Source organism: Scleropages formosus, chromosome 5, assembly GCF_900964775.1.
Source record: "Scleropages formosus chromosome 5, fSclFor1.1, whole genome shotgun sequence".
Lineage (NCBI taxonomy): Eukaryota > Metazoa > Chordata > Actinopteri > Osteoglossiformes > Osteoglossidae > Scleropages > Scleropages formosus.
This window is the reverse complement of record NC_041810.1, coordinates 28225680-28252942: the sequence shown is the minus strand read 5'-3', so window position 1 is coordinate 28252942 and position 27263 is coordinate 28225680. Positions and strand designations below refer to the sequence as shown.

Below are 27263 nucleotides of genomic sequence, written 5' to 3'. Positions count from 1 at the left end.
CGTGTATTTGTAACATGACTTCTCCGCACGTAATAATGATACCGCTGCTGGACAAGTTCAGACCAAACCGCTAACGGGTAACTCAAAAATTCTTCAGTACAAGCTCTTTGCTGCGACACACTGGGCAGTTCTGACATTAATCAAAGTATTAAAATATACATTTGCTTCTTTTCTAAAGGCAGGTGTTGAAATCGCAGCTGCTGTAGAACAACAGGAGCTATAGCGCTCTAGCTGAAGACACACATGAAGATACGAGAACATCAAGAACATCTCGCGTTGGCAGTCAGCTCGATGCACTTTGATGCATAGTTTAACGACAAGGATAAAGACACTGTGCCAACGGCGGATGCCACTCTGTAGGGGCATCAAACAGCAGTTCAGAGTGGGACTGGCCTTCTCAGGCTTTGAGCCGCACCCCACTTGCTCCAGGATGTGTAGGTGCGTAGGCTCGCCCCAGCATAGCAACTCGTTTTGAGGAAGCTGTAATCTCAAGAATAATGCTTTGCAGCGGGAATGAAGACGAAGAGTTAAAGCGACACGAGGGAAAGCCATCTCCCAGCATGCCCGTCTCCCTATCGCCGAGGTGAAGGGCCACTCTAAACAAACGAGTGTCCTTGCAGCGCCTACTCTACATTGAAGTACTGGGCCCCTGCCAAGAGGACAAAAAGTGCTCACCACCATCTGTGTCAAAAGAAACAGCTCCTGTAATGTAAACGATAGACCCCTCCCCCCGGCTAAGCCTGCTGGTGCATCACCACTACACAAGTGCCAAATCCAGAAAGAATTCAGTCAGAGCGGTAAAGTTACCACCGACCTTCTGATCAAAGAGCTGTCCTCCTCTTCAAACCCTACCCCCATTCTTCTCAAACCCCACCTGTTTTTTTCTGTCTCCTCCTCAGATACCACCCCATGATTCTCAACCCCACCCCCATCCCACTCTACCCCGTTAAGGACAGTAACCCACCACCGAGTACGGCTTTCCATTACACAGGTTATTTCTTTCATCATTAAGAAAATATATGTAGAAGTTAAATGAAAAATATACAATTATTAATACACTCGTTAGATGATCAACTATAGGTTTATGGTGATTAAGAATGTAATAGATTGTTTTCCTTTTCTCTTTCCAGAGTATCTCAGGGCCTTTCCTTGGTTTTATAGGCGAGAGGTAAAGTGTATAAAAAAGGCAGCCTCTGTCTCTGCAAGTCCGCACTCGTCGTCATGCTATTGCCTTGGCTTCGGGCAGGAACGCTTCCCAGTACTTTATCAGCTGGAGACGAGAAACAGGGAAGGTGAAGAAAATTGTTGTGACTCTTTACTATGCTGTATAATGATAACTCTATCACATTAAAGATAAAGAAAATCTCAGTCATGTCACTAACAAAGAACAGCTGCTTTTAAGTTAAGTTACATCATTTACCTGCTGTTGTGAATGTTGGAGGGATTCCAGATATTTGATTATCTGTTTCTTGAAATCCCTGGTCTTCTCTTTCTGCACAAAATGAAACGGGACATGATTTTTAGGCCACCGTGCTTTGCAGGGCCTCCCACGTGGACCCAACGACAGACGAAGAGCCGCACCTCAAATCTGAGCACCTCCTTGCGCACTGTGGCAGAGATGCGCTCAAAGTCGGTGTCGTACTGAGTGACTTTGGACTCCCACTGCGGGCAGAGGACAGGGAGCATGAGCGAGAGAATGAGCAAACATCAGCAGACAAGACAATTTCAGGGGACAAAGCATTGAAACTGGAGCTCGGCATCACCTCAGCAATCTCATCCTTGGCCTGCTGCAGCTTCTCCGGCTTGTTGGCCCACAGCAGCTTGGCTTCGTTCTCACGCTTCCTCTGCAGCATGGTCTGAGCGTCCTGCCAGCGCTGCCAAGCCTTCATGCGCTGGTCAAAGCAGCCCTGAGAATGGGGAGTATGTACAGGACATGGTAAAGGCACAGCCTGGTTTCGCTAGCAGAACGGACAAGCGAGTGGGGTTTCCCCGCAGGGACCCTCATACCCGAACAGCGCCCAAAAGGCGAATGTAGTCGGCCAGCAGCTCGGCAAAGACGAAGAAGTCATTGTTGGCCTGGTCCTGGTGAAGCTGCTCCATCTTGTCCTCCACCTCGGCCAGCTGGGAGAGGGCACGCGACAGAGCTGTGTTGTCCTCCGAGCTGCCCAGCATGGCTACGCTCTTTGCAAACACACCTGTGTTCACGGACAGCTCTGCCAGGGAGGAAGAAAAGGAGGGTTATGAGCACCCAGGTGCTTCATCCACCATCTTTACATAACACCCCATGGGCCAAACCACATCATCACAACAACTCCTCCCCATCAGCAGCCTGTTATGCAATAACCACCTGTGCCTCCCAGACCCCCCTGAGCAAGATGACCCACGGCACGCACCCTTTCTGTGGGAGACGAGCGTGTCGACGACGATGTGAAGCTTCCGTAGCTGCTGTTCCTCGAGCTCCACTTCCTGAAGCTTCTCCTCAAACCACTGAAAGAGTGCAGGAAAACAGCCATTCCGGGACACCCTCCGCCAGTTTCACCCATACCGGTCTAAACTGGGAACTGAACATGCTATGCCATACTATGCTAGAAATCTCACGTTGCTACAAATGATTACAGGGCTGGACGACACACAATCAGATTGTTGTCCGCATACATTCCTCACTTGGAAAGCCCAACACACTCACAATGTCGGACTCATTCATCTTGATTGTCATCTTGCTGACGGCGTCAGTGGCCCTGTTGATCATCTTCAGGAAGCCTGCGCCGCTCAGGGTCTGAGTGCTCACGGCCCTGGGAAGCTGAGCGAGAAGACAGACATTTCAAAACAAAAGGAAAGGACCAAATTAGAAATGTATTATAACGCACTCACACAGGAACTGAGTGACAGTTACCCACAAGTACCAGAGGACTACTTAAAGCACCAACATCCCAAAACTAAACCCAAGTGCTTCTAAAAGAAGGCAACACGTAACACACTTAATCTGCTGCTCAATTAAACCTGCTAACAGCAGTTGCGAGGAATCAGAAACCAGGTGAGACATGAGATGAACCCTCAAGAGGAGGGGCCAAGGGGCTCCTACCTCATCTCTCTCGAGAAACTCGCGCACATCGGGGTCCTGCAGGAGGGATGGGTGGGAAACCACTCTCTGGAGGTACCTGGGGGGGGGGGGGGGGGGGGGGGGGGGGGGGGGGGGTGGCAAACAAACTTCTCATGTGTCCGCAGCACTACCGCTTTATCCCTTTTGTTGTCACTGACGGATGAAGGCAGTGTGTAGCAGAGCTGCAGCACTGCTAGCAAACCGGTTCACCGAAGCTCTTTTTAACATGCTCGACATGGTGACGATTTCCAGCTGCATCCTCACCTCTCCAGCGCTGCTCGCCTCCTCTCCACAAACTCAGCAGAAGATGAGTCCTCCTTCCCCACCTTCACTTTGGTCATCCCTGCAACAGAACCACACGTGGCCATGACAATGGGAGCAAGAGCAGTCGTCACATGCTGTACAGGGACGGGGCTGTGAGCTTCGATGACAGATGGGCTACGACAGATGATCAGACCACAAAGGAAGTGCTTTTCTATAAACCAGGGAGCACATTAAGTATCGCTGACAAATTAAATAGTGCAATGAGGCAATGGCAAGAAATAGGAAACAACCACCTGCGTGCTGATGCGGTCACTCTAAACACCAAACCCCACACTTCTGTTCTCAGGTACCCAGCATTTCACTTGCCCCCACTCCCTGGAGGTTGACAGTTACCCAGAATGCTCTTCTCCGGTGGTGGTGGCACGATGTAGCCGTTTTGCGAATGCTTCTCTGACAATTTCTCATAGAGCCCCAGAAAGTCGCTGAAGCGTCGGCGCACTGTGAATGACTTGCTCCTGAACATGGGCAGTGTGGTCTGTATGGGCGAGCAGGGAGACGAAGGAGAAATTAGTTAAATACTAAACAAGCCTATACTTCCTCTCTCATGGACAAGTACTTCATCGAAACAGGTTGTAGAGAAGTGTGGAGATCTGGGGGCGTTCTGAGCATACCTGCGTAGAAAGTTGGTAGGCCATGTAGGCATTCATACCATCTCCTGTAGGAGAAAGAGAAACTTCCCTGAGTGCTGTTCTAGACAAACATAGAAAAATGCTAACTATAATACGGAAATAAAATTTTAAAAAGGGAGCATCAAAACAGCATCAGCTAGGGACAGCTGGTAGTGTAGTGATTAGAGGTGCTGCCTTTGGACCCAAAGCTCACAGGTTCAAATCCCTCCTGCAGCTGCAGTACTCCTGAGCAAGGGACTTACCTTAAATTGCTCCAGTATAATTACCCAGCAGTATAAATAATTGTGAGCAGCTTAACATTAAGTCACTTTGAACAAAAGCATCAGCTATACTTATAAATGCAAAAATTTCTGCAGGTGGTGAGCATCTTAAACTTCCTTCTGCTATGATTGCAAAGCATTCAAGAGGAATTCCTGAAGTGACGAGAGACCCAAGGCTCAGCTTTAAAAACGTGTGTGTGTGTGTGTGCTGGCAGCTGTTTACCCACTGGGGCAGACCGTTATCAGACTGACACCCAAACACAAGGCCGGGCTGTCCGAGTGCCCAACTGAAAGCCCGTTATCAAGAGAGGGTGGGGCTATGCCGCTCATTCATGCACGGCGTCCATTCTGTTCGCACACAGGAAACACCTCAACTGCAACAGAACTGACGGTGCATCACCCAAAAATGTGCTTACCGACTTTCTCCGGGTTTGTAATGGAGATGTTCAGTTCAAACTTGTCCTCCTCCTCTTCCTCCTCCAGCTGAGATGGAGCAGATAGAAGTTTTAAGGTCAACTCAGCTACAGATCAGCATCTCACAGGTGTTGGGAATGTGAAGCAAAGCACAAAAACCAACGTGGCGTTGACCACCGCAAGTCATGGTTGTTGCGTTTCTACAGCTTTGTTTTGTTCGCATGTCGCTCATGACCGGAGTTCAGAGCAGGAGTTTCACTAGAGCACGCCGTGATCGCAGATGGGCAGAGCCAAGGAGGGTCCTGGTCTATGAGAAGCACTGTACCTTACCTCCTCCAGAGTTTTGGAAGCCACCTTTGAAGTGCTGGGGGGGACAGAAACGGTAGGGGCGGCAACAGGGGGCCTGGTGTTCTCAATCTTTTTCCTTTCGTTCCGAGGGCTGTCCAACGACAGCTCAACGGTGGCTTCTGGAAATACACAGCAAGTTTTAAACATGTAAGGATCACAAAGCCACGTGTGTCTGACTGCAGCACTCACACAGGCAAGGAAAGCATTCAGAGGGACTAGACTGGCAAGCCTTGAGAACACACACTAATCCCTCCTTTGTCCTGCTCCTCCGAGAGAACCGAGTGGCATATAAACGACACGGATCGAATGTGAAGTGCTTCTGAATACGTCCAACTCTTAGCCAGTGTCACGCTAACTTCAATTCCACAGTCGACATGCTCAGATTCCTACGCAGCTCTTCCTTCTCTAGAGGACAATACATCACCTCCTTGTGCAAAGAACCGTTGAATGATGGATTCTTGAAGACATTTTCCCCCAGTTTGTTTACTTTTTATTTGCATTTTCTTCACTTGTTTTATAAAATGTGTTTGTTGAGGAGCAAACGCAACCCGCATTTACCCTCCGAGCCAACAGGTGGCAGTAAAGAGCACCCAGAGTGCTCAGGGTTCACAGCTAGTGCCTGGTGTTCCTCGGTGTCAGGAATAGGTGTATCCTTCATACTCCAAGCTCATCTGCAGAATTTACTTTACTACAGTATATCTTTACGGGATTATTTCTGGAAGCATCTGTGCCATTTAAGTGTTTTATGTCCAACACTGCTCTGTTTATTTTCAGAATGTGACGGAATAAAAGCTAACAAACATGGTTCACTCAACAAGTGAAAAATCCCAAAGTTTGATTTGCCCCCCTCTGATATACACTATAAAGCTCCCTCTATAAATGTGTGGTTAACAAGTCAAATTTTCAACTTTTTTTTAATCTTGGAGCTTTATGACAATCCCTGCTGACTGTACTGTCAACTGTGTTTTATGCAACTTGATGGATTTACTTTTTCCTCAGTATATTAATTGTCTCTGTGCTGTTATGACCCAGTTCTGTTCTTAAATAAAAAAAAAAAAAAAAAAACTTAAACGCATGTTTTTGTCATAACCAAACAAACTGGACTGTTTAATCAAACTTTTACTAACTGCAAGTGACTTTGGAGCCACAATCAGAATGAACTATGAACAGACTTTCACGCTCAACTGTGTTCAAAAGCCAGCATATGACGACTTTTAAAAAAAAAAAAAAAAAATTATTCTATGATGGGTCACTCTGAGCAAACTCCAGTTTGAAGGGTAATAGGAGACCAGAACCCATCCAGCCAACAGAAAGCCTGATTCAGGATGTTTTTCCCTCCAGTCTAATAACTTGAAAAAAATATTAGTCCAACGATTTGTCAAGAATCCCAAGATCACAGCACAAGAAGCCTTGTTATAGTGCATTTCTTTGCATGTGAGAAAGAGCAGTAAAACCAAAACAACACAGCACTGCCCCATGACACCCATTATAAAGGCTGTTTGCATTGGACACAAGTCTTTGGTGTTTGATGGTAAAACGAGCATCACACCATAAATCTTGGTGCCCTCAGAAAGGACTAACTGCCCCTATCAGCACTTCTGTGCCGATTCAGAGTAGACACGGTGTCTCCTCCGGACCCCATTTCTTGTTCCTGAACGGTGGGAGCAATGTGCTGAGATCGTGTTTCCTTATCAGCATGTGACCACGAGGCCAGAGGTGTTAAAGGGGTCAAAACAGTGCACTTGCAACTCAGAGGGACTTTCACATCCGCCACAGGAGCAAGTGAGGGGGTGGGTTTCAGGCCCAGCTGGGACCAAAACAGCAGTATAACCCCCCAGCATAACCTGCACAAACTTCTAAGAAGGGGAACCCTCCCCTGAACTACAGGGAGACCACAGTGTGCTCAGCTTTCTGGGATCTGAACTCCCAGAGCACAGGGCCCCCAGGTCAGGCACACAGGAGATGGAGACCGACATCACAGCTCTGTGTGTGTGGAAAAAATAAGCTGCAGTGTTACAACATGCCACCATGACAAACTGAACTAACCATATCAAGAGCACAGTAATACTACCTACTGAAGAAGTTACTCCATACACTACAAACTGCCTATAGTTCACAGCCTATGTCTGCATCCACGTCCTGTGGATTTATTTATTGTCTAGTACTCGTGTTCTGTGTTGCACCATGGTCTCCAGAGAAACGACATTTCGTTCCACTGTATACAAACCATATAGAGGAATGACAATAAAAACAATCTGAACTTGACTGAATATCAACTAGGGAAAGAAAGGGGGGGGAAAGAAGAAAAAAAAAAAAAAAAAAAAAAAGCACAACATGCAGCTCAAGCAGAGTGAGTATATAGACACTGCTCATCCAGATCTGAGCAGCCCGTCATCTACAAACACAGGGCAGGTCTGAGCAGCAGAACAACCACAGAGACATGTGGACAACTGGACAGCCACCATATACCCAAACCACATGCCTGAGAATAAATCCTGCTCTTCATCTGAATGAACGCCGTTGGCCTTGGAGATGGTGCTGGGGTCGATGTTTGCTTTGGAGTCAGTGACAACGGACTCTTCCTCGCTGAAGATGTCTGTCGGTGGTTCGCTGACCAAGGCCCCTGATGGCTCCTCAACAACATTTGGAAACAGCTCCCCCAAGGGATCACTAATGATGTCGCCTTGACCCTTCGCAGTGACCTCACTGCGAGGTTCCCTGGCCATGGCACTTGGCTTGATCTCCACAGGTTTGGTCTACAGAAAGCAAATAGACGAAAAACTCAAGGTAGATGTTGTCTAAAGAAAGTGAAAGGAATGAAAATGAAAAATTTTTTAAAAAATGCAGACCCTTTAAACTGCTGAAAAAAAACTGACAAATTGGACTGGAAACTGTCAAAAGAGAGACGGTGAAACAGTGATCATATGTAAGCAATTAATCGAAGTCCTGCAGAAAAACCACACGCAAAGCAGAAGCTACCTCTACCTCTTTGTCCTTCACCATAACATCATTTACATTATTTTTTATTTATGTATCTGGTGCTTTCCTCGAAAGCAACTTAAAATGTTAAACTACTTAGAGTTATTTACTCACGTCTACAGCTGGGTAATTATACTAGAGCAATTCAGGGTAAGTACCTTGCTCAAGGGCACTACAGCTGAAGGTGGGATTCAAACATGGAACCACTGGATCCAAAGGCAGCAACCCTAACCACTACACTATCAGCAGACCCAAGTGTACACACGGAACAAGAAAGAGAGAGAATTGGGTACCAGTGACACTCAACATCAGTTATGTATGAATGATGCTCATGATCAGGGTAACAGTAAAAAGAATAACCTATAAATAAGAGGAAACGTGAGAACCTGTTTCACAGAGCAGACAAAACAGGTTCAACTCTTAACTTCTTCTGAAGGCCAGCAGATATTTGCACCAGGTTTACTGGATAAAGTCACTGCTGGTTAAGGCCTCCGAGAAAAACACGATCTGCTGCCATGTGACGGAACCCAGGTGTTTCAGCAGCCAGCAGCGCTGCTGTCTCACAGCGCCTGGGTGGTGTGAGAGGACATGGGTTCTATCCTCGCTCAGTTTGTGTGAAGTTTGCATGTTCTCCCTGTGACTGCTCCAGTTCCCTCCGGGTGCTCTGGTTTCCTCCCACACGCCAAAGACATGCTGTTCAGGTTCACCCACTGACGTATGGATGAGTGACCCATTGTAAGTAGTGTATCTGGCAGTGTAAGTCACCTTCAATAAGGGGTGGGCTGATAACACTACATAGAGTTCATCGGAAGTCACTTTGGAGAAAAGCGTCCGCTAAAAATATAAGTGTAAAATGACCTCAAGACGAAATTAAAACACTGACGCACGGTCACGTTTCATTAGGTCATGTGACCAAATGCTCTGATAGCAACCTATTGGCCATGCGCACATAGGCGGGCTCCGAGTGGGCGGGGCCTGTCCCCTGGCCAAGCCAATCAGAAGCCGAGGTTAAGTGGAGCGCACAGAGGGCGGTGTATTACGGGAGAGTAAATGCTTTTTTCTGTTAATATTTGTGTAAGTTTGTCAATGAAGTTTGTTTAACGCATCTTACACCGTAATCGTCAACTAAACCGTAATGAAAAAGTAATGAAAACACGTCGGGAAGAAAATTAAGCACTAAATTGATTTATTCACTAACTTCCCACGCCGGAGATTAAGAACTCATGCGGGGACAGCGAAACCCCTCTGCCCCCATGGCATATGTGACTGACTTGTACTAGTCCTCCAACTACTGGTAGTCTTATCGAACCGATTCGCCCACGCAGCAGCAGCTGCTACCGCGCAAATCGAGTAAAACTCGGAGGAAACCATACTCAATGAGCACCAGTACTCCGTGGGTTAGGGCAGTACTCGGGCGACAGTTCTCAAAGACAGGCAGCTCGTGCCCAGTTCCTGATCTGTGTGTTAGCTTAGCAAAAGCCAAAGGAAGCGGAACTTTTCGGGGATGCCAACACTACGCGTAAAAAACTCTCAGCGCAGTTCAAAGTGATAAAAAGTGCCTCCTACTCACATTCCCAATAAAAATGTCCTCTCCCTCGTCGCTGTCCCCATCCTCCGGCTCGGCCTCGGGCTCCTGCTCGTCGCCTTCGGGGAAAGGAGGAGGACTGCGCTCCGAGCTGGCCGCCATCTTCGGTGGGATTGTTCGGACCGCGTGTCGGAAGGTAGAAAAGAACTTAAAGGGGAAGAGCGTTGGGTAGGTGGGCGCCTAAAAGGGAAAGTACAACGGTCAGGTTTGCACTTAAAGGGGAAGTGTGGACGTCATTGACGCGTTTAAAGGGAAAGTACGGCGGTCAAGACACTATTTTAAAGCGAACAGGAGCCGAGAAGACCGTCAAAACAGGAAAGTCGGCGGAAACAAACTATTTAAAGGGGAAGGACACGGGAGGTTCTTCAGCAGGTCACAGCGTGATAGTGTAAATGCGCATTATTGTAATATTGTAAGAGTGTAACAGTAGTGTCATAGTTTAACAATAACACGACTAACAAGTTTGCCGGCTGCCTTCCGAACTCTTCCCGTTTTAGCGGTGCGCTTTGCCTTTAAAAGCTGCGCAGATAGGCGGACGCGAGACGCACTTCGGCTCCCGGTCCACGCCCCCAGCCCCAGTACGGACCGGGGCATTGGATATGACGTGTTTGGAATCGCGTTGTAATGTTCGTGTTCAAATAAAAACGGGGGTGACGAGGTGTGCGATGGGAGCTCGTGACTGACATTTCCGAGGGGGAGGGAATAAGGAGACCCAATGTCCAGGAGGAATATTAGGGAGGACGACGAAGGCGACCAGCAGGAACCGCTGCTCGGCGCCATCCCCTGGGACCCGGAGCCAGGAGGTACACGCAGCACAGATCATGAGTACCAGAGAGAGAAATGAAAACTGGATTTTAGTATGTTTTAACGTTAATTATTCCAACCCTGTACACCCCACTTTCATAAAAATGGTGTGTACTGTTGTGATCAGTAAGATATCAGCAAGATTATGTGTATATAAATGTATCTTATTATATATGCAGGATAAAGCCATTCCATTAAATGCTGGTGATTGATTACTGCAACCTGTGTGGCAGGTGAAGGCGATGACGGCGGTGACCCCGAGGAGACGAAGCTCTCCTACGAAGAGGCCGTGGAGAAAGCAGGTATCGCTACCCTCGGTGCAGCTTAACACCGAAACGCCACGGCCGCACGCCAGTCGGTGGCTCCCGTCTGACGGGCGCTTCTCTGGGATCGACGAAAACGTTTCCGCTGCCGCTCTCCGTCTTCAGGTTTCGGTTTATTCCACGGCCTCCTGTTGGGGGTGTGCGGATGGGCCAACGCGAGCGATGCTGTGGAGATCCTGTGCGTGTCCTTCTTGCTGCCCACGGCGCGGTGTGACCTGCGGCTCAGCTCTTCCGACATGGGGGTGCTCAACGCCAGCATTTTCCTGGGTGCGCTGCGACGACACAGGAGACAAAGTCGCTCGGAGATCACAAATACGATCGTTATATGTTACTGCTATGGCACAAAGATCCAATCTTCTGGCTCCAAATTATGATCCGTAACTCTTACGGTACCCAGTGGCCTTCATTCTCGGTTAGGCCCGTGTCACTAACAGTGTCACTTTGCTCCATCGTGCAGGGATGATGGTGGGCGGATGCCTGTGGGGTTCCCTGGCTGATCAGAGGGGCCGCCGGAAGGTCCTCGTGGTTTCTCTGGCTGTGAATGGCATTTTTGGGGCTCTGGCAGGCCTAGCCCCCAACTTCTGGATGTTTCTATTCATGCGCATCGTCAGTGGCCTGGGGTAGGTCTCCCACCGTCTGCCCGCTGCTCTGGTCGCTCACACAGGCTGAGCAACATCTTAGGACCCCACCCCCTCCGCTGTTGCTCCCAGGGTGGGCGGTTCCATCCCAGTTGTCTTCTCCTACTTCTCGGAGTTCCAGCCACGCAAGCGCAGGGGGATGATGATCAGTGCGTTGGCCACCTTCTGGATGGCAGGAAACATCCTGGCTGCAGGTACGCCACCGACAGCACGATCGGCCAGCCTTCCCGAACCCGAGCTCTCGCTTGCACTCGAGGACATAGCTTTTTAATTTAAGAAAGCAGTTATACTGACAAAATCATGAATATGAGTTTAGAAAAGTAAATTTAGAGCTCTTGACGTACTGTATCAAGACTTCAATGGTACCGTGAATGACCCTCCATTGACATATCAACGTTTGTGTGTATTTCCATGCATGTAGGCCTTGCTTGGCTCATCATCCCCAGTTCCTTTTCTGGCTTCTGGTTGGGCTCTCTGCACTTCCAGAGCTGGAGGCTCTTTGTGATGCTCTGCTCCATCCCCAGCTTGTCCTCGGCGCTTGTTTTCGGGCTGGCCATGCCGGAGAGCCCCAGGTTCCTCATGGAGGTACCGTTGCGGCGTGTCTCACTTGGGATACTTGCCTTTGACAGCAAAGTTAGCTTTAATCTTACGCGCTCGGTCTGCCTCTATGGCCACTGGTGCCCTTTCCTGGCCATTCATGGTCACTGTGAAGGGTGGTGACCAATCTGTCGGGCAGACAGACACCGTACATAGTTCTTCTCAGCTGTCAGGGCACATGATGGCATTTGACAGGCGGAGGGAGTGTCACAGTCAAGCTGGGTTTGGTGTGATCAGGTAAATCACGGTCACCATCTGTGCAAAGGTGTGACTGGGGTGGCGACCCCATAACGTTACGCTACGCCCCTTCTGTGCAATGCTGGTACCATGGTGGTGTGAGTAATTACTACGCTACAGAAATGTTATCACCTCCCTGTCCCTAACCTGCCCCTCCTTTCCTTGCCTCCCACAGGCTGGACTCGAGGAGGCAGCTATAGAGGTGTTCCAGAAGATGTTCAGAATGAACCAGTGGGGTAGCTCCAGACCCCTCCTAGTACGTATCCTAACACCTCCTTCGGCCTCTTCCTGTCGTCTGCGGCCGCTGTGAGAGTTTGTGCCTCACGTGCTCGGTCCACCAGTGTGACCCCTAACCGCTGCACAATTAAAGGACTCCTGTAGCTAATTTGCTCCAGTCTCTCCCTGCAAAGTGTCCTCTGCGGCGGAGTCTGCATAAGGCGGAGGAGGGGTCTAATCTGATCGTCGCTGTCGAGACAGGATATCGGTCATTTTGCTCAATGTCCTGAGAGCTGCTTATTTCCTGAGTGTGGGAGGCTGTGGAATATGTCCCCCCCCCCCCTTTTTTTTTTTTTTTTTTACAAAGCCGCATACAGTTTATCATCCAGAGGAACGCTGGCCGACAACGACCCCAAAACAAGCTGTACTTCTCCCTGGACATGCCGCTTCGGTCATGTTTTGAAAAGTGACAGAACCCAATTTAAGAGTACAAAAACAAATTCCACTAAAACAGTTGCTGATTTTTGAATCCGATATCAAGGTGGATTTGTTTACATTTACGGTACATTTATTTAGCAATTTATTTTCCAATGAACTCTTTAGTGTTTTCAGCCCACACCTTAGTCACCAAGGTGACTTACACTGCTAAATACAATACTTACAATGGTTATTTATCTAAGATCCTGCCCAAGCGAGGTAACAGCCTGAAGGAGGATTATACCTGTGTTTGAATTGCCCTTACACTTCACCGTTACTGGTCACAGCACTCACACGTAACACATCAGTCCAACAAATAGCAGCGATCATATTTTTGGCATCTTGTCATTACAAGACCATCAACGGATTTGCTCCCTGGTACCTACAGGACCGAATCCCTCGCTACACCCCCAACCAGACGATGTTCCTCCACCTCTGGTCGGAAAATCAAAAGCCTGAAAATTCTCACTTCTGGCTCCAGTGTGATGGAACGAACTCCATCTCTCACTCAGAACTGCTGAAGAAGGGTCTCAAAACATCTTTCAGACTTACTTCCCTCCATATCATTTCTAGTCCATAAGTTTACATTTCCTGTCACAATTACCTTTGTGTCGCCTATCAGTTCTGTAGGCTACTACTAAAGACAGTTGTCAGTGAAATAAATGCACTTTTTTCTCTGAGATGGACATCCTTTTGAAGAAAAGTGTCTGCTAAATGAATAAAGGTAAAACCAACAAGACTGGGGCAGTTACTACTGACCGTGGAGTAAAACAAAACATATTTTGTCCTTATTGATAATGACACTGGTGTACCATACCTTGCATGCATAGGAGACCTTCTGAATTTTTATTTTTTTGCCTTGTTTGGTGTGTCCACAGATATCTGGTCTGCAAACTACTTCTGGATGCAAGAATCAGAGAGGCAAGGCAGCCAGTGGTTCAAGACTGCAACACATTGTTTGCCTCACCATACGGGTAAGGTGCTGACAGAATTTGTGATGAAATGTTCTGGATGCTGTAAAGCAGGTTTTTCCCTCATTCTGGAGTTTTCCAGCCTCTGGCTCTGGAGATCTGCCAAGTCCTGCTCCATCTATCAATTCACTGGACAACCTGGTTTGGCTAATCATACTATCCCTCAGGGGAACCATGCCAGGTGGCCAAGTTTTTGAAATGTCCTTCCTCTCCCTTGTGCTGTAGGGTCTGGACCCCATGAGGCAAATTTTCTTCAGACCGCTGACCTCTAGAAGCATTGTTCTGCTCATCATATTCTACTGCATATCCTTCGGGTTTGTAGCTCACGTCACCTCCCACCGACAGCCTAAATCAAAACACCAAAACTAGTTAAATATTTCAGTCTGGTGCTTTTAACGACAGCTATTTTTCAGAGCATTACTGGATGAAGATGCTTAATCTAAACACATTTGGTCGTGGATGTGATACAACTGATTCACAGCAGGTGGTTCTCCCTACCCGATCACCCACACGCAGGTACTACGGCCTTTGGATGTGGCTCCCTGAATTGTTCCGAAGGATGGAGATGGGAGGTCTGCCGTGTTCCAATGTGTCTCATGGTGCTGTTTCTCCAGACTCCCAGAATGAGAGCTGCTACCCCGTGAAGACAGCAGGTAGACACCCCCAGCACAAACAACAGGAGTTTAGTTCCTGAAAATAACCTGCACGACATATTTACATTTATTCACTTAGACGCTTTTCTCCAAAGCCACTTACAATGGATATTATGCAGTGTTATCAGCCCACATACCTTATTCACCAAGGTGACTTACACTGCTATATACATTACTTACAATGGGTCACTTATCCATACATCGACTTGATTGACTAATATGACATTTCAGTGAGATTATCTGCCATCAGTGATGGGGAGGAAGTAGCACAGACTGAAAATTTGCTTCTGGTCCCATCTTAAGTGACATGACTGCACAGGGAGTAGCACTGGTGCCTCACAAAGCCTGGGCAGCAGTTTCATACCTGGAGTTTGATCCCACACAGTCTGTGTGGAGTTTGCATGTTCCCCAGTGTTCACAGGGGCTTCCCCCTGTAGTTCAGGAAGGCAACGGTAAACTACTTTGCATCCTTTTACCGTGAAAACCACGTGTAGTCCCTATTTGTCGACTTTGCCTCAATGGCACTTAGCCTACCCCCTGATACAGCATTAAAATGTGAGGTTTATACACTAAGCTAGTTACATTTACCTATTCATTCATATGGGTAATTTTTACCATGTCAATTCAGAGTAAGTACCTTAAATGTACTAAAACAAAAAGGTAGCATTTGAACACAGATCCATTCATTCCAAGATGACAGCTAAGTGGTACAGCACCTGCTGCCCCTATGTAATAAAGATGATTAAAATGTATAGCTGGTGGGATGCAAGGACCTGAATACCTCTAATATAAGTGCTTTCTCTCCAGTCTACATGGAGGGATTCATCACAGCAGCTTCCAACTTGCCAGGAAACATCTTCACCATCCTGCTGATGGACGTTGTTGGGGGGAGGGTACTGCTCTGTGAGTAGGCCGAGAAAGAAGCCATTTATCACGTCACATTATTTCCTGCGCAGTGTAGCTGACCCTCATTCTCTGACCTGTTTTCCTAGCATGCAGCCTGCTGGTTTCAGGAGTCAGTGTGTTCTCCGTGTGGGCCGTGAAGACCAAGACCCAGAGCCTTGTCATGTCCTGCGTGTTCAGCGCGGTCTCCGTTGTTGCCTGGAATGCACTGGACGTGGTCAGCACCGAACTCTACCCAACAGCGCTCAGGTACCTGCCATGGACTTCTACCTCCATCTGGTTTGGATTCTTTGGGAGCCACACTGACCAAAAATTTGTGTTCCAGGTCTTCAGCTTTGGGGTTCTTCACCGGCATTGCCAGAGTGGCTGCCCTCATGGGCAACCTGGCATTTGGCCAGCTGGTAGACACAAACTGTGCCATCCCTGTACTGCTGGTGGCAGCATTGCTGGCCTCTGGAGGGATCACTGCTCTCAAACTGCCCCAAACCAAGCAGGCTGAGCTCATGTGATGTCACCTGGACCAACCAGAGCCCTCAAGGGTTGATCCAGACCATTCTAAATGCTGGGTGGAATCCATTCAAGCCCTTGATAGCTCCCTGAACATTGACCAAAGAACAGACAAGTCAAATCACAAGTGCAGTAGGTGAAGCTGTACATTAGAGACAAAATATTTCATACTTTGTCTTGTGCACAGAAAAATTGAACTGGTTTCCATGAAGCTGGGAAAGTCACTAAATCTAAATGAAACCAATAAAGGGATATAATAGTTCACGTTGCTGAAGCTGACACTGAAAACCTAATGCCATAGCCATTCCAGTGCTTGTCAGTTGACTCAATATAAAACCCTCATGTGGTTACTAACGCTGCTGTAAGCAACTATGTACATCTCTAGCTGTAAGTATAATCTACATAAACACATAGGATTATAAGTTAAGGTACTAGGTGAGCTCTCTAGAACTTAAAGATGCAAAATTCAGCCTCTGAGTACAACAGCAGAGCTTGAGCAGAATGTGACTGTTGAAGCCATAGCTCATGCTTATTTGAGCAATTATGCAATTAGCAATCAGACCCATTTACAGACTCCAGAATCATTCCAGGACAGGCTATTTGATCAATCCTTAAGTGAGCAAGACCCCCCATCAAGTGTTCTATCCCTAGAGGGCCAGAATGACCAAGGACACACAAGGCAAATGATACAATGACAGTTTGTTCAAGTGGAATCTTTGTCTTTGCACATTATTCTTACAATAATGTATCTATTGATGGAACAAATTTCTTAATTTTAGGCAAATGTGACTTTGCCAAGACTAGCAATTGAAACACGTAAAATAGCTGTCATCACAGCATTGTCACATACTTAGTTACTGACCTTCCTGCTGATTTTCAATCAAATTAATACAACCAATATAGCTGATGCACAATTGTTTTAAGATTGTAATCTGAACTCTGTATGATGGCTGGTCAAGTGCCTTCCCTTTTCTGAAACTGGAACCTGTTACAGAGGTGAGCAGGTGTGAACACAGGAAATGCTGCAAGTTTATAATTTAATAAAAAAAGAGGCAAAACTGATAATGCTTCACCACTTTTATTGTGCCCAATCAGAACATACTCCACATCTGTAGGTAACTGCAGCAGAGTTTGCAAACAATGAGGTAGACTTACAGAACTCTAAAAAGCTGCTGGGCTAGGCAACCATAGCAGACTCAGCATGGAAAACCAGCACAGTTCAGCACACAGCTTCACAGATTGAACAGAGCTATGAGACATCAGGAAGTAAGGAGAGGTAGGAAAAGCCTGGTCTATGGGCTCCTCATACATGAAGTTAGTTCTACAATCAACAGGAAAACAAGCCAAGCCAATGAAGACATAACACCCGCCCTTCTGTTGATGTACAAAAATGAGTGATTAAAACCACCATCACCTCTTCCATGTGCAAATTAAAAAGTGCAAATTAAAACTATGTACACTAATCTCCAAGGTCAAGGTCTGTATCCATTAGTCAGTGGGTTGAACACAAGGGTAACCCAAACCGCAAAGGCATCCAGCAGGGCTGCTGGAAGTAACTGGACTGCCTATGCAAGCAGAGCAATGCTTCACACCTTCATTTGTGCCCGATAAGTAGATTGGGTGGGGGGGCGTGGGGAGGAGGAAAAAGGCCCCAAAAAAAGAAAAATCTCAAGGGGAAGAAAAAATTAAAAAGCCGCCAGGTAGTATTCTTAAATTTTTCTCCATGTCACGACTTAAAACCGTGTAAAAATTAGTAAAAAACTGCGTAAAAATGTCTGGAAGATGAGTTGGGCCTCATTTAAACCAGTTGCAAAGTAAAACACCAGTGGGTTGCCAGAGAAATAAGGCAGGCCTACTGAAGGGACAAAAACCCAATTGAAAAAGGCACTGTATGGCATTCCCCAATGTGAAAGGCAATGAAGCCTGCATGATCCTTTGGCAATATGCAAGGCATGGAAAACTGAGGGAAAAAAAAATGCTCTAAAAATCAAGAAGGCATTTTCCCCATCAATACCTTCTGAGCCCTGGCCTGAATCACCCAGTTGGGCAGCAAGTGCTGCGCCTGGCTAGTGGGGCCTGTCATCCCAACTCGTCACTGTGCATAGTGCTATTGTGAACAAGGAAACTGCAAAAAATAGCAAGTGCAATAGTGAACTTTCTACAGTGTCCCCCCCGCCACACAAGCCCAGGTGGATGTGGTATCGTGCTCCATCCCTGTGGGACAGCAGGGAGAGTGCTGGCCTCTCCCTCACTACAGCCATGCTCCCTGTGAGTGATAGGAGGGGCAGTGGCCTAATAGGTTATCCACTGCAGTTGCAGGTGCCTAGCTGGAGTCACGGTTCTTCTGGTTGCGCATCAGCGGCCGGTGGTTGCTCAAGATGTCCATGGAGTGCTGCCAGTGCCAACAGGAGCGGCAGTAGTACTTAAAACAGGCCTAGGGAGGTGAACAAGAACTCATTACCCTTCCAGTAATCTACTAAAAGATTGACCATACAGCCTCCACACCAGGTCCCTGCATATTGCTCTACACTAGCAAAGCAGTATACAAACTATCTCCTGCGTACTGCTTTCAGCAGAAGAACCTGCAGACATCTCACCTGGTCTCTACAAAAGAATGGACCGGGCTGCCGACTGCACACCTGGCACATTGAATCCTCCAGATATGGATCAATTTGGACCTGAAAGAGGCCATGTGGAGACAATGAGGACCAATAACTGGTTCTATTAACTTGCTACCAGATGCAGTCAATGGTTTTGGACATGCTGACCTTCTTTGTGAACTTGGGGGTTTTGATCTCCACAAATGCTGCACTCACAGCCTTCAAGTAACTGCGCTGGTTGCTGAAGGTTACACGCCCAGATCCTTTTGAGATTTAGAAAAACCATTAAAACGTGAGTCAAACTCTAAGCTAGTTTTACTGTGCATGCTGACCAAATCAGTCTATAGTGAAGGCCTGTTGATTAGGAGTAGGAAAGCTTACCAATTGGATACTTGTGCTTGTCTGTATCAATGCCAGCATACATAACACCCCCAAAAAGGTCATTCATAATGCTGGCAAGAGCCTCAGCATTGAGCATGCCATGAAGAGCACCCACAAATACAGTCTTGCTGGGATCCAGGCGCTGGGAAGGGCAGCGCACATAATTGCTGTCTGAGATCACCCAAGGGATGACTTGTACCTGTGATCAAGGTCAAAGGGTGATCAAGGTCAGCCTAACCAATTTCTGCAAGGACACTTGCGTGATACATCACTTCATTTTGTCAAGTTGACTAAATGTCATTAGCCCCTTAATTCTCTCATTTAATGAAAATTAATGATTCCATAACTACAGTGACCCTGCACTGGACAAGTTTATTCCAGAAGGCCAGGGCATAAGACAGGGTACACCTTGGATAGGATGCCAATTCTTTACAAGGCAGTCACAAAGCAGCAACTTGGAGTCACCAATTCTGCATAAGAGTGCAGTTTTAAGCTACATTTGCATGGTTATTGATCAGAAAGTCCTCAAACAGGAAAGTTTGCTCCTTGAAGTGGTTACTTCAGTAATTTAATCCACAAACCATGTAAAAAAAAAAACTTCAGCAGGAATATCACATGCATAACTGCTAAGCACTGATTTTAAATATTGATGAGACCCATGGGATCATTTCATATTTCAGAGGTACAATGAGGACATTGACAGATACAACTTCAGTGTATCTCAAACACTGGGTCCTGAACTTTTGAACACAAGAAAACCTCTTAACAGATGTCCTTTGATTCACTGGCTAGATTCTGTAAAAAGCTATAAAGCTAGTTTTGCTGCACAACATAACTGCTCATCTTATGCAGTGACACTATGTTGCAAACATGACATACGCAGGATATACATGGATGTGATGTTTGCCCATTGCATGACATTGTCAGCTGCCATCTGATTTGTTTTTCCATTATCTACAGCAATTTAACAGGTGTAACTCAATTTGTTGAGCATGTCCTGTAAAAGCTTGCCATCATGAATACCAGACAGCTATATTAGACCAAGATGACAAAACAGTCAAGTTCCCATTTAATGATGATCCCATAAGCATGCATGTTTGCACAACAGTCATACACTATACCAAAAGGAGCCAAGTTGTTCTAGTCCTACACAACTACTCCAGGTGTATTTAGCTGGCAATTAAAGACTGAGTATAATCTTGCAATGCCTATGACAAAGAACATTAGAGAACCAGACAATTCAGAGGGTCAGATGTCTACATGCTCACATCAAGCCCCACCCTACTCACATCCTTGCAGCGCATCCTCCGGCTGGACATCTTGAAGTAGTACTCGCTGTAGTTCTCTGGGTGCAGCAGGTCTTGGTTGCAAGCTTGGAGCAAGCCTCGGACAGACTTCTCCGACTCAAACACCAGGTACACATACCCTGTCGGAAAAGCAAGTCAACCACAAACCTTCCCCCACTACAAGTGCAAACTGTGTAAACAAAGACAAGTTCTAGTAGTATGTGCATCAGTCCACCATTACCCCTACAACTAATCCACCTGCATGCAAAGACAGCAGGTCCCTCCACCACCAACGGTGTCCCCATACCCAGTCTGCACCCTCTGGGAATCCTATACTGAGCCATACCGAGTCGTGCCACCTCAAAGTGCTCCGTAAGGGGGGTAAAAAAAAATATCCTACCCATATCATTACCTTTGGGCATATTACCTTTAGGAGGGCAATGAGGGTGCTTGCCATCCTTACCCGGCCACTCCACAGTCAGAGGGCCGTAGCTACTGAATGTGTTGATCAGGCCAGCTGCAGAGACACAAACCAGGTGTCAGTCTGAGTCCAGCTATAGATCAGTCTGAACATAGCAGCTCACTACCTTCAGTAATGTCCCAGGGAACACCCCCAAGGAAGACTTTGCAGGAGTAGAGGGGATTTTTGTAGTTCCTGGGAGGAAGCTGTCCACTCCAAGTAAAGGTGGCTTCATTCACAGCTGGTCAGGAATTGCAATTGACCCAAAAAACAAAACCTATTTATTAATTTAAGATCATAACCAGACTTAAAACTTGAATATATCAACTGGTGGGTTCAGGGGATGTTGGAATGAGCCAGTTCATCTCTGTTCGATACCTGCAGCCTGCCGGTGCAGCCGTGCCTCCCTCTCAATACTGAAAGGGTCATCAGGAGTCTCCAGAAGGTCCCAACTGGGCCACACAGATGCTCCAGGCCAACGCTTGGAGAGAGTGCTCGAAGTCATGGCTGGTGAGGGTGAGGCAGCCAGTGGGGAGCTGTCTTGATCCAGTCGAGGACTCAGGCCAAGCTTCAGTGGATCCTTTTGTATGTTGGACATCAGCAGGGGCAGTGGAGGAGAGACCCTAAGGGAGGACTGGGGAAGCAGGTAAATACCATGCGAGATGAAAAATCCTGCAATAAACTTTAAGATGAAAATTGTAGTAGACTTCATGAAAGGTGCAAGTATCCTACTGAGCATACTACAAGACGTACGGAGGGGCTCAGACTTTCTTCAAGTATACATGACCTGCTAGCCTTAAACTTCCAGGGAGAACATGGAGCCATATGGTTGGAAAGCTTTTAAACTCAAGGGCTATGGCTTACAAGGAGATCACAGAGATGGTCTGAGCTGGAACTGAAGCCACTTGTCTCAGAGTCCGCAGGGCTACTGCAGCGGGAGTCCAGGAGGGAGCGTGAATCCAACCGGGAGTTCATCCGAGCCATGCCAGGGAATTTATCCAGAAAGTCTGCTGCCCCCTGGGGCTTATGGGAGGGGAGGCCTGGAGGCTTGCTCAGCATGTTTCCCAGGGGTCTACCAAGCATACCAAACACTGCAAGAGACAAGCAACTGTAAGCAAAAAAACCTTACACCCCAAGTTTTTTTTTTTTTTTTTTAATAAAACTACCCAAGTTAACACCCAAACTAAACTAGTTCTCAATTTAACTGTTCAGGTACAAAATGGCTGCTGTGCATCAACCAAGCTATCTGAACAGTCATATTGAAATGAAAAGGATCAGCAAACCTTTAGGTAATTCTAGATGCTTCTGCTTGAGTGGGGGCAAAGGGGAAGCACACATGGAGCCCAAGTCACTGATCCAACATAACAGTGTTGGCAATATGGAGGTTCTTGTACTTGGACGAGTGACCTGCCTTCAAGGACTTGGACATTGATTCTTTTCACTCAAATATTAAGAATCCAGCAAGAATGTTGAGATGCTATAGATTATGACGCGCCCCCAAGCAGAAATACAATGGTGTTGCATGAGGTCAGGCATTCACAACTTGATCTAGCAACTCCAAGGCACCCAGACAAAAGGACTAAAACCATTTAGTGATAAATACATGTGCACCTCAATATCCGATCAGAGGACTAAATTGTTTAACACTGCCAGCCCTTGTAGCCGAGGCTAATTAGGACATGTCTTCTGTAACAGACCATTCAGAAAGCCTAGTCAAGTGTCCTAGACCTGTCAGTGTCAAAGCAGTTAGCAAAGCAATGAGACACTAGTATCCCAAAAGCTCAAACTCAAGTATAGAATCTGCAGTTACCCTGGTTTGGCATGACTGGCAAATATCCATTCCCTGTCCTAACTCAAACTGCTGATTCTTGCTCTGGCAGAAAGTCATGATTTCCTATGGGGGCAAGGGGGGGTTCTCCTCTGAGGGAGAGGAGAATAGTGTGCCACAAGAATGTGTACCAGTTCTGCTAGTGGTATGTCAGTCTCTAGGTCTGGGCAGTGAGATGCTCAGACACCTGAACAAACCTCATGTCAGACCAAGCCATCCAGAACCTTCCATAGCAGCAACAAAATCCAAGGCACAGCATGTTCTAGACATGCCAGACTAGGCCTTATTCTTTTTCCAGACATCAGTACATATACTCCCTGCTTCTGCTGTGCACCCACTGCTGAGCATGGCAATGCTCATTTTATACAAACAGACATTCAGAACTTGTCTTAGTCCACCCTAGGCCAACTGAAGACTGTACTCACTGGAGGGGCTGCTGGTCTGGGCTGAAGGCTCTGTGTCCTGGCTACTCCATGGGCGGTCCCACCCAGAAAGGTGGAGAGAATGTAGTCCCAGGCCCAAGTCATTAATGTCAGGCAGGACCCGGGAGGAAGAGTCCTGGCCACCGCTGGGGAAGAGCATCCTGCTCCCAGCAGCAGCTGTGTCCGAATCCTGCAGCTCTGTGTGGGCAAAAGGGTGGGGGTGGAGAGACAGCGTTTAGGCAAGCAGCCTGCACCAGCTGGTCGGGGGGGGGGGGGGCAGCACAGTTGGTGGAAGAATGCAGGCAGGAGAATTGCTTCTTATTTTTAAGTCTTCCTGCTAAAAGCGCTCCTCTGCCCCTGGGGTCCAGCGACGAGTCTGGAAGCTGGCCTGCAGCTGCGCCTGGTACCGCTGCCATGAATCGCCATCTGCAGTGACCCAACTAGCATGTGACCTGGGTGCTGATGCTCATACCCTCCCACTAAAAACCACATGTGCCTCACCCACATTGACCCCAAGCTCCACCCTCTACTGGAATAAAATAAAATTCCCAGCCAGTCATCCATCTGATAGTATGCAGGGAGAGCAGAGAATGTTTGACTACTGCTGGCAGTAGGAAGGAGGCAGCATAGGACCTCCCACAGTATCACTGCCTCCATCACAGCACACCAATCAGAAGATGGAACACGAACCATCTGCATTGTCACTACCATCCCCTCCCTCCAGGGCTGGATGGCATCCAGCAGCCTGCTGAAGCCTGACTCAGCAGGTCCTGATTAGGGGTAGGAGGGCAGCTCACATGAGCACCCCAACAGCTAAGACTTCACACCATTTACTAGGAATTAACTATATGGTACACAGTGGTAAAGTTTAAGAGTGTTGGTGCACTTAGGAACTCAGATAGCATCTGGTAGAAAGAGGGGGAAAAATTGAGACCAAATTTTAACTCAACAGGTATGTGCAGCTAGTGTACCACATTAACCAAATCATTTTTGAAGGGAACAATTCTACAGTACTCAAAGATATCAGGATTTGGACTTGATGATGAAATTAAGCAGAGTACCTCTGGGTCAAGCTCCCCATATGAGCTTATACAAATTCCTATGTAGAATAGCACTGCAGACACATGTAATTGTAGTGTGTCCAACTGCCATTTCAGGGAGCAGACAGCTAGTGGGAAGTCACACACACTGAAAGAATTAAAAAGGGTGAGGATGACCAGACGCCAGGAGGCAGAAAGCATCGTGAAGCCAGACAGAATAAGTTAACTATTCAGGTAATTGAAGACTGCCATCCTTTCAAGGGCTATGCAGTGGTGGTTGTACCAAAATAATGTCGTTGTGCTTGTATACTGTGAAACCCAACTGCTGATATGTTACTAAGAAAAAGACGAGTGATCATTGAAAGTCATACACAAACTGAGGTAGGCCAACAGATTGAAGTTCAATGCCATTTTTGGATAATAGACCATAGGTTACTTTTTTGGGGGAGGTTCCAGACGAAGTGAATGAAGTTAGACTTGATCCATTAAAACTCATGTCTTCCATTCATTTTAATGCTTGATCAACTATTTAAACAAACTTAAATCTGAGAAGTCAGCAGACCTCAGATGGCAGTAGAGAGCATCCAAACAATTTATGTGAAAGGCTTGAACTCCTCTGCTGTGCTCCTGATAATCACTAAAGGGAGTTTTAAATGTTGCCTGAAGCCTCATAGTACTATGGTGTCAGATTAAGTAGTGCTCAGATCTCACAGCTCCTGGGTTGGAGATTAGGGAGTAGTTTTTAAACATGAACTGTGTGAAGCCTGCATCTTCTCACAATTAGTTGGGTTCTCAGGGCACTTCAAATCCCAGCATTTGAAAACATTCAGGTCAACTGGACACTACTTTGTCATTTAGGTACAACTGGGCAAAGTGGATCCCTCACTGAAAATTTAATTCAGCATGACAGTTACTCAATGAGTAGCCATTACTAGCACTACAAGACTTTTGCAGAACTTAACCTCTAAGCACATTGAGGGCAACCTGTACTAACCTACTGATTAAATAACTCTGGATTAATCAACAAGTGTTTTATTAAATATTCAGTCCAATTGTTATTAATTGGAAGAGCTAGCATACTTCACTCATTGTTTAGTTATAAATGGTTTCTGTTTAGGTCTCTTTCTGCTGATGTAATGCACACATTGTATTTTCTATGATATGTACATATGTGCTAAATCAGTAAGTGTATGGACCTTTCCAGAACGGAGTTCTGGGACTAGTCTAATTAGTCCTTTAAGAGAACCCATATCTAAAAATGTGGTCCTTCTGACACTGTGGCTGAAGTGTGCTGCCTGCTTACACAGCTCATAATTGGATATAACCTGCGCACCCTTCGGCCATCTACAACAATTGCATTGAGAACTTACCCGAGAGGTGATCCTGCTTCCCCTTGGTAACAGGCGTGGTGCAGACCCCTGTGAAGTCTAGGGAGTTCCCAAGCATGGTGTTCATTCTGCGGAAGACATCTGCATTGCTGCAGGTAGAAAGAGCTGGAGACTCCGAGTCCCACCGATCATGGAATCCAAGGTCATCTTTCTGCTGAAAGCCATACAAAACAAGCAAAAGGCCCCAAGTTAGCATGAGGCAGCACTGCCCATACAGCCCTATAACTAGTCTAAAAGGTAATGAAATAGTACCACGGCCATTATGCGATAGTCATTCAGAATCCAGTTTGTGGCATTTGAACTGTTTAGCAACCCCCATCCACACACCACTTAAAGGTTTCATAATTAAATCAAAAAGTGATAAATGAACAGACATGCAACCCTGTGGGCCATGGCAGAACAAATTCTATTGCTGGAGGACCAGATTCAAACCACCACCCCCCCATGTGTTCTACACCTTCGCAAAAAAAGCAACACGAATAGACTGATTGAAGACACTTCTGAACCCTAATTTCCATCTTTGCGTTTCTCGTCATGTTTTTAAGGCAGTTCAATAAAAGTTATATAGGAGGAGGCCTTCGTTTGAGACAAAAGGTAAGGAAGGCCACCTAGAAAAACAGGGTTTGCAAAGACTTTGAAGCATGACGAAACACGGCAACACATTTGTCAGTAAAATACAGAAAATTAGCCCATGTAGCACCAGACGACTTGAGTCCGTTAGAGGTAAAACGCCACAGGGAGCTTCGTTATTAACGACACGGTCGTGAGTTTGTGAGGTAGAAGTCGGCAACTTAAGAAATTAAGGAGGTATTGCAGACGAAACAGTACCAGAAATGGCTCAAAGTGCTGGGCATTTAGAGTGCCGAGGAACAAGTGGCAAAAACCAGGAGTTTAGTCGCGGGTTTTTTTTTTTTTTTTTTCTCCTCCTCTCCCCCCGCTGGGTCCAACGCGCGCTCACTCACCAGGGAAAACGCCATGAGTCACGGTGAGAGTCAGAGCGCGAGAGAGTCCGAGAGCACGAAAGAAGCGCGAGCACAACAACAAAAAAAACAACCGGGTGTCACGGCGCACGAGCTGCCGCGAGCGCGAAGTACTTAAAGCGCAGAGCCGCTCGGCGGAATTAGGGCAACATTGGGGGCACGTGCGCGATCGTCGGGGGCGGGAAGCCGGCGCGCGCGAGTGTATCTGGGGTCGGCGTTCGGACCCGCAGCCGCCATTTACTGGCGGGTGGAGATGTGGGTGTGGAGTGTCACGAAAAAAAAGCAACGGAGAAATCAGTTTAAATAAATAAATGAATAAATAAAGTTATATCCGCACATTTCTCCATGTTTGCAGTGACTTGCAAATTTATTTTGTCGATTGACCGATTACTGTCTGCGCTGTTTCACTGTTATTGAGTCATTATTGTGCCTTGCATTTTTTTCTTAAAAAATATATATTTTTTCCTTTTTCATGGGTAATACATAACATCTGCTTTCTACGTTGCACGCCTTCCGGAAATGTCGGATGGAAACGTTTTTTTTTCCCGCCATTTCATTCTTCCAGTATTTTAAAGTATTACATTTTTCGTTCATTTTTCTCCCGATGTGTGTGGTCAGCCACTTCAACACAAACTCTTTTACAATTAACTTTTAATTATAATAAGAATAACGGCTCGTTCTCCTACCTGGGTCAATTCCAGCTGTCCCCGGCACCTTTCCTTCGCCACACCGCTGGCTCATTATGAAATATTCTGCATCAATGGGCATTTTCAGTTTTAGTAAATTTTATTATTGTCTTGCAGAAGAAAAACATATCCTTCACCTTTTCACACAGACACGAGAATAAACAGGCAGACCAGACTGGACCATGAAAAAGTGATTTGGTCAACTAATGGAGCCCAAAAGACATTGA

The 27263-nt window shown here is 46.7% G+C and overlaps 3 protein-coding genes across 7 annotated transcripts; 1 reads left to right on the top strand and 2 right to left on the bottom strand.

Moving 5' to 3' along the window:
- Positions 1 to 10: 10 nt before the first annotated feature.
- snx1a (sorting nexin 1a) lies at positions 11 to 9812 on the bottom strand. The gene is made up of 15 exons (XM_018765555.2): positions 9625 to 9812; positions 7558 to 7831; positions 5058 to 5194; positions 4730 to 4796; positions 4036 to 4079; positions 3758 to 3899; positions 3365 to 3443; positions 3083 to 3158; positions 2687 to 2800; positions 2394 to 2487; positions 2008 to 2213; positions 1764 to 1907; positions 1582 to 1662; positions 1421 to 1492; positions 11 to 1270 (listed from the first exon to the last, which is right to left on the bottom strand). The coding sequence occupies exons 1-15, from the start codon at positions 9739 to 9741 to the stop codon at positions 1220 to 1222; spliced, it is 1698 nt and encodes a 565-aa protein (XP_018621071.1). The 5' UTR covers positions 9742 to 9812; the 3' UTR covers positions 11 to 1219.
- Positions 9813 to 9904: 92 nt separating this feature from the next.
- sv2 (synaptic vesicle glycoprotein 2) lies at positions 9905 to 16964 on the top strand. Its single transcript, XM_018765556.2, has 13 exons — positions 9905 to 10442; positions 10677 to 10745; positions 10872 to 11033; positions 11224 to 11386; positions 11477 to 11598; positions 11826 to 11989; positions 12414 to 12494; positions 13810 to 13905; positions 14128 to 14216; positions 14419 to 14555; positions 15363 to 15458; positions 15548 to 15707; positions 15784 to 16964. The coding sequence occupies exons 1-13, from the start codon at positions 10355 to 10357 to the stop codon at positions 15965 to 15967; spliced, it is 1611 nt and encodes a 536-aa protein (XP_018621072.1). The 5' UTR covers positions 9905 to 10354; the 3' UTR covers positions 15968 to 16964.
- Positions 16965 to 17032: 68 nt separating this feature from the next.
- Positions 17033 to 26524, bottom strand: LOC108942304 (cytoplasmic polyadenylation element-binding protein 1-like). 5 transcript variants are annotated; one of them, XM_018765550.2, is made up of 12 exons: positions 26333 to 26524; positions 25353 to 25524; positions 22946 to 23140; positions 21557 to 21783; positions 21071 to 21326; positions 20820 to 20933; positions 20645 to 20749; positions 20236 to 20372; positions 18947 to 19145; positions 18734 to 18828; positions 18563 to 18643; positions 17033 to 18399 (listed from the first exon to the last, which is right to left on the bottom strand). In XM_018765550.2, exons 1-12 carry the CDS (start codon positions 26345 to 26347, stop codon positions 18289 to 18291), a joined length of 1707 nt encoding a protein of 568 aa, XP_018621066.1. In that variant the 5' UTR covers positions 26348 to 26524; the 3' UTR covers positions 17033 to 18288. The 5 variants fall into 5 exon arrangements, with proteins under 5 accessions (XP_018621066.1, XP_018621068.1, XP_018621067.1 ...); XM_018765552.2 differs by having other exon boundaries at positions 20660 to 20749; XM_018765551.2 differs by having other exon boundaries at positions 25353 to 25521.
- Between the last annotated feature and the right edge of the window lie 739 nt (positions 26525 to 27263).

What these genes read in the sequence shown, in the direction of transcription:
- sv2 (XM_018765556.2), top strand. Translation starts at nt 10,355, where the DNA reads ATGTCCAGGAGGAATATTAGGGAGGACGACGAAGGCGACCAGCAGGAA. An exon ending in AGAGGCCGTGGAGAAAGCAG is followed by an intron (nt 10,746 to 10,871) that starts GTATCGCTACCC and finishes CTCCGTCTTCAG; the next exon opens with GTTTCGGTTTATTCCACGGC. An exon ending in GCCCCAGGTTCCTCATGGAG is followed by an intron (nt 11,990 to 12,413) that starts GTACCGTTGCGG and finishes TGCCTCCCACAG; the next exon opens with GCTGGACTCGAGGAGGCAGC.
- LOC108942304 (XM_018765550.2), bottom strand. An exon ending in CCAGACCAGCAGCCCCTCCA is followed by an intron (nt 21,784 to 22,945) that starts GTGAGTACAGTC and finishes TGTCTCTTGCAG; the next exon opens with TGTTTGGTATGCTTGGTAGA. An exon ending in CAAGCACAAGTATCCAATTG is followed by an intron (nt 18,829 to 18,946) that starts GTAAGCTTTCCT and finishes AAATCTCAAAAG; the next exon opens with GATCTGGGCGTGTAACCTTC.
- snx1a (XM_018765555.2), bottom strand. Translation starts at nt 9,741, where the DNA reads ATGGCGGCCAGCTCGGAGCGCAGTCCTCCTCCTTTCCCCGAAGGCGAC. An exon ending in TACAAACCCGGAGAAAGTCG is followed by an intron (nt 4,080 to 4,729) that starts GTAAGCACATTT and finishes TTTCTCCTACAG; the next exon opens with GAGATGGTATGAATGCCTAC. An exon ending in GCCTTTTGGGCGCTGTTCGG is followed by an intron (nt 1,908 to 2,007) that starts GTATGAGGGTCC and finishes CCCCATTCTCAG; the next exon opens with GGCTGCTTTGACCAGCGCAT.